General features: G+C 46.8%; 1 protein-coding gene across 3 annotated transcripts in view; it reads left to right on the top strand.

Annotated features, from left to right (window-relative positions):
• Positions 1-4,519: 4,519 nt before the first annotated feature.
• AK3 (adenylate kinase 3) overlaps positions 4,520-6,000 on the top strand; it is a 37,423-nt gene continuing 35,942 nt past the window's right edge. The window contains exon 1 of one of the 3 annotated variants that reach the window (XM_036331036.1): positions 4,520-4,824. In XM_036331036.1, coding sequence (XP_036186929.1) covers positions 4,674-4,824 — 151 coding nt within the window. In that variant the 5' untranslated portion in view covers positions 4,520-4,673. The remainder of the gene's footprint in view (positions 4,825-6,000) is intronic. The other 2 variants (XM_036331035.1, XM_036331034.1) reach the window with 2 other exon arrangements.

Here is a 6,000-nt window from a genome sequence, read left to right as displayed (position 1 = left end):
TTCTGGTCACGGGCACGGGCACACACCTTGGCCTGGTTTGTCACGGGAGGCAACCAATCAATGTGTCTCTCTCACATTGATGTGTTTTTGTCTCTGTCTCTCTCCCTCCCTTCCACTCTCTCTAAAAATCAATGGGAGAAAAATATCTTCAGGTGAGGATTAACAAAAATAAATAAATAATAAATATAATAGCCATTCTAACAGGTGTGAGGTGATAGCTCATTGTGATTTTGATTTGCTTTTTCCTGATTAGTGATGTTGAGCACCTTTTCATGTGCTTATTGACCATCTGTATGTCTTCTTTGGAAATATGTCTATTCAGATCTTCTGCCCATTTTTTTTTTTAACTTGGATTGTTTTTTGTTTGTTTGCCATTGAGTTGTAAGAATTCTTTATATATTTTGCTTATTAGCTTCCTATCAGATATATGAGTTGCAAATATCTTCTCCCATCAGATGCAGTTAGGTTTATGTTTGAATTTTCTATTTTGTTTTATTGATCTATGTACTCATGTGCCAATACCATCTTGTTATTATATTGGCTTTATAATGTCTTATTAACTGGTAGGGCTCGCCTCTGCACATTTTCTTCTTTTTCAGGGCTTTCCCAGATATTCTTGTTCATGTATCCTTTTAAATGAACTTTGTAATAAAATTGTCTTAACTCCAAGGCTCCCTCTTCTGTTGGTTTTTCAAAGTGTTAAAAAATATGGCCTTGTATTATTATTTTTTTTGGCAGTTTTGCACCTTTTTTTACATTAGACTCAAAGGAGAAGACATAAGGGGGTTACATGAAATTCACTGGTGATAAATTAGGGGGGCTGATGAGGAAAATCTCTGGGATTGGATAAAAAGTTAAAAAAAAAATAGACACAAACTTCTTTTTAAAATGTTATCCAATAGTTAACAGTTAATATTTAACACAACAACAATAATAATTGGGGCTCTGTGGTCTTCTGTGCTTGGAGATTGTGCCCTTAGAAGTCTGTAAAAAAGGAAATTTACCTGAAAATCCAAAGGTATGTTATCCTAGATGCAAAAAGACAATATGACAGGCTCAGTAAGTTTGACCTCTGCAAAAACAAACAAAACACACACACACACACGCACGCACAAGCATGCACACGCACGCACACGCACGCACGCACACACACACAAAACAAAACAAAAACACAAATAAGGCTAGGATATAACTAACACTGTGACTTGCTTTTACTTTTAACTTCAAACCATCCGATAGGGTTCTTTTGGCCTCTGAGTTTGTAAGATATGGCCTTGTATTTTTTGACTCCATCCTCCTCTGTTCCGTGCCCCCACTTTTGTCTAGACCTTCTCTTTCTTTTCCCCCTAATAGCCTTGTTCTGGACAATTTGAATCCTCCTTTTAGAAGCTTTCTCTCAGAGAAAGCATTTTCTATATTTCATGTAGCATTGTTTTGAAATCACTAATTCAGTTGCTGAGTAGGTATGGGATTTTGGTAAAAATATCCTCATATTTTTTCATCTATACATTGTAAATGAAAAATAATCTATTTCATAGGTTTTGTGGGGGTTTTTGTGTGTTTTATTTTGTTCTTTACAGCTACAAATAATTGTCAGTCAGGTCTCAGTCCTACCTATCAGCAGAATTTGACTAATTTAATCACTCCCCTAAAACACATTCTTCAACTGATGTCTATGACATCACACTCACCCATTGTTTTCCCTAAACAACTTGCCTCTCCTGTCCCACTCTTTCGGTGTTTCCTCCTTATCCCCTAAATGCTGGAGAACCTTAGGAGTCAGATTTCACACCTTTCTCATTTAAACTCACTCCTTGCGTGAGTTTTTACAATCCTATAAATGTAAATATCCCAACAACTCCCCAATTTTATATCTCCAGCCCGGGCCTCTACTATGTACTCAAAATGTGTACATCTAACTCCTTCCCTATCAACTCCCTCTGACGCCCCAAAGGTATCTTCATCGTAACTTACTCCTAAACAACTCTAATATTCTTCCCCAAACCTGTTTCTCCCGTAGTCTTCCCAATCTTAGTCAATGACAATTCTGTCCTAGTAGCTCAGGGAAACATTCTTCCTCTACCCTCTAATCCACCTACCCCTGAGTTCACTGATCATATGGCCACAATGGCAGCTCAGCTGGACTGGCTGGAGTGACTCGGACAGCTGGGCTGCTCTCTACAAGGTCTATCTCAGGCTTCTTCAGATCCTGGCTTCTTCGTGATTCCTGGAGGGCAAGTTCCAACATACAAGCCCTTCTTACATCTCTTCTTGACTCACACCTTGTAATGTATTCATTTGAATTCAGTGTCTTTACCATTGGAGGAAGTTAAATGCTGAAGAACCCGCCCTTGCACATACCTATGTATGGTGAAATGACTGCTGGGCAGAGTTGCCGCGAGGTTTCCCACAGTATGGCAGTTACTTGCTCGTTCGTAATCAACAAACTTTAGCCAAGCTTCGGTTAGTTGGCATTTTGTGAGGCCTGTTGACGTGACCACAGCACTAGGCTTTTCCTCCCCAGTGACAGGATGATTCCTCAGCTATTTTTGTCTGTGTCAACATTCCTTTCCAACCCAAATTTCCTCAGGATTTGCTTTCAGGTCTCTTTTTGTAGCTAAAGCCACAAATGTTCCCAGCTTTGCAGATTAGAAGTACTGTTCCTGTTCCTTTAGGTTTTTCCAGTGTTTTGCAACTGGTACTTTTCCAGACCTTTTCATTCTTTGATTGGTTCTGTTTCTTAAATTTTCTAATCCTTTCGCTCAAGTTCTCTTTCTTAATCCCTTTATTTGCTTTCCTTGGATTCCTTTGATGTCCTTTTTCTAACTATGCGAACTGAATGTTTAATTCATTTATTTTCGTTCTTTCTAGGTAATGAATATGTATGAGCTATTAAATTTCTTTCTAAGGACTGCACTGTCTACCTATTAAATCCATTCACCCAGCTCAGATTCACCAGGGAGCAATCTTTCCATTTACCATTCCTCTCTGAAATAATTTCTGTCTTTGAAAGTAGCACTCTTGGGCTACTCATTCAGCAGCCTCTGTGGAGTATGGCACTGTGTTCTGCCTTAGCATAGTGTCCTGGCACAATTAAGTGATAATAGCGATGAATAACCTTTATTGAGCCGTTACCCTGTAGCTGGCATTATACTGTATACACATTTTAACAACTCAATACTAACCTTCCATGGCCTTTTCACAGAGGAAACACGTACTGGACGTTTGTCCTGTGCTTCTATTCCTGAAACATGCCAAACCTTCAGTTTTAGGGCCTTTCCCCCTTACCTGCGTTGCTGTCCTTCCATCTTCTAATTGAGTACTCAGAGCAAATGCCATTTCTTCAAAGCCTGGGATGGATCTAAAACAGCCTCCCTCCACACTTTCACACATTTATTTTGTTCGTAGCAGTAACTCATATTCTCTTGCTCATTTATTCTTTTCCTTGTTATGATCTGCTTGCCTCCCCCACTAGACTTTAAACTCCAAGGAGCAGAAATTTTGTCTCGTGCACCACAACATTTTCAAGGCCCTTAGAACAATATCTGGCACAAAATAATCACTGAGTAAATATTTGTGGAATCAACGCATTGCCAAAGGCAAATAATAGACAGACCCTGAGTGGCAGCCAGTACTTTTAAGCTGTGTTGAGTAAGCGTAGCAGCTACTTTTGAATCTGAAGGTGTGAAAGTGTGACTTCTATGAAAACCACCCCTCAATAGATGTGTGGCTTCAGGCGCCTCACTCCATTTCAACTGCGTTTCCTTACAGTGAAAGGGGGAGGAAGGCCCTTTTCGCCCATTTTCATCTATTTGGGATTCTACACAGAAAAACGTACCTTAAACACCTGGGCGAGCAAGAGAGGAGGAGCAGGTGCTTTTAAGGTAGCTCAGCAGCAAAGAAGGGGGAGAGGGAGGGCAGAGGAGTGGAGCAGAGTGCAGTGCAGGGTAAGGAGCAGGGGAGAGTCCGATGCCTCCCAGGGCGGAGGGGCACGGGTGGCGGTGAGGCAGGCACCGAGGTTGGGAGAAGGGGGCGCAGAGTGGGGAAGGCACGAGGGTGGGGGTGGGGGCGTCTCTCCAGCTGGGGTGGGCAGGAAAGCACCTGGCGTGGACGAGAGGAGAGGGGTGGGTAGATGTTGGGGCTGTGGTGGCATCCGGTACCCACCCTGCGCGGAGGGGCGGCTAGAGAAAGGGAGAGGACGCGCAGGGGTTGCCAAGAGCGCCGTCTACCGGGCAGGCCAGGGCGGGGCAGTGGCAGGAGGCGAGGGTGGGTCTGAGGAACTTCTGGGGGCGACCAGGGTCGCCAAGGAGGCCTCGAGGGGGCCGAGGCGGCGGAGAACAGCAAGGGGGGTGCGGAGGGGCGGCTGGGGAGGGCAGACGGAAGTAGGTGGGTGGGTGGGAGGCGCAGGTGGGCGCCGGGCGGCCCTGGGGGCGCGGCTTGGCGGGCGGGGCGGGCCGTGGGAAGAGGCACCCGGGTCGCCGAGGGCGGGCGCAGCAGCCGGGCCGGGCGCGGGAGGGGCGCCCCGGTGCCCGTCGCCACTTCCGGGAGCGCCTGGGCTGCGGCCGCCGCCTCGCTGTGCTGTCAGCCGCCGGCCGGGCCGCGGAGCCGCGTGAGCGCGCAGCCGGACCCAACCGCCCCGTCCCCGCGCACAACGCCCGGCCTCTCCCTGCGCCATGGGGGCGTCCACGCGGCTACTGCGCGCAGTGATCTTGGGGGCGCCGGGCTCAGGCAAGGGCACCGTGTCGTCGCGCATTACCCAACACTTCGAGCTGAAGCACCTCTCCAGCGGGGATCTGCTCCGAGGCAACATCCTTCAAGGCACAGGTGGGAGCCCGGGCGGGAGGGGCGCGGTGCGCTGTGGCCGGATTGGAATTTGGGGGCGATGCGCGTCCGGGGGATGCGGGTCCAGGGATGCGGGCAAAGCATCTTCTTCCCACTGCTGAGCGACTGGCCGCTCACCGAAGCCTCTGACCTCCGTGGACAGCTGCAGGCGGTGATCGCGGAAGGAACTACGAAGTCAGGTTCAAAGGAAACCCTTTGGCTTTTGAGAGGCACGTCCAGCCCCGGTCGCAGCTGCTCCTAAGAGTCCAGCGAACTGGGGCTTATTCTCCACGTGCCCTTGCGCCTAAAAAGTTTTCCTTCCTTCCTTCCTTCCTTCCTTCCTTCCTTCCTTCCTTCCTTCCTTCCTTCCTTCCTTCCTTCCTTCCTTCCTTCCTTCCTTCCTTCTTCCTCCCTCCCTCCCTCCCTCCCTCCCTCCCTCCCTTCCTTCCTTCCTTCCCTCTCCTCTTCTTTCCTTACTTTTTTCTTTCTTTTCTACTTTTTGGTTAACTCCATGGGATTTTCTGGTTCTGACCTTTGTCCCATAATCTGAAGACAGAGCACTGTTTGCCCTCATTGCAGTCACACAATTGGCGTAGATCTTGGATACCTCCAGAGATTTCTTAGGCACAAAAGCTATTCTTGTGAGTGGTTATCTGAAAGATTGTTTTGTTCTCATGCCAAATAAGTTTTTATAACTCAGCATGAAATCCAGTAAAAAACTGTACACTTGACAATGGGTCGATTTTATGTAAATTATATCTTAAGAAGGCTGTTGTCCAAAAGTCAACATCAGGGTGAAGTGGTCCCCCCCACCCCCCTCAAAAGTGCTGATCTTTATTTTCCAAAGTAAAACTCATTTTGGAGCTCATTAAAAAAAAATTACCGCCCTAGCTGGTTTGGCTAGGGCCTTCGGAATGAAAGGTCCTGGGTTCGATTCCAGTCAAGGGCACATGCCTGGGTGGTGGGCTCCATCCCCAGTGGGGGGGGGGGGGTGTGTGCAGGAAGCAGCCAATCAATGATTCTCTCTCATCATTGATGTTTCTATCTCTCCCTCTTCCCTCCTCTCTGAAATCAATAAAAATATATTTTTTAAAAATAAAAAATTACAGAAGTAATGCCTGCACAAGGTTAAAAAAAGGGGGGGGGTAGGAGTTGGAGTGGGGGAGATTGGAAACAGGA

Source organism: Myotis myotis, unplaced genomic scaffold (genome assembly GCF_014108235.1).
Source record: "Myotis myotis isolate mMyoMyo1 unplaced genomic scaffold, mMyoMyo1.p scaffold_m19_p_12, whole genome shotgun sequence".
Classification (NCBI taxonomy): domain Eukaryota; kingdom Metazoa; phylum Chordata; class Mammalia; order Chiroptera; family Vespertilionidae; genus Myotis; species Myotis myotis.
Note: the sequence above shows the minus strand (reverse complement) of the source record. Positions and strands in the feature narration are given on the sequence as shown.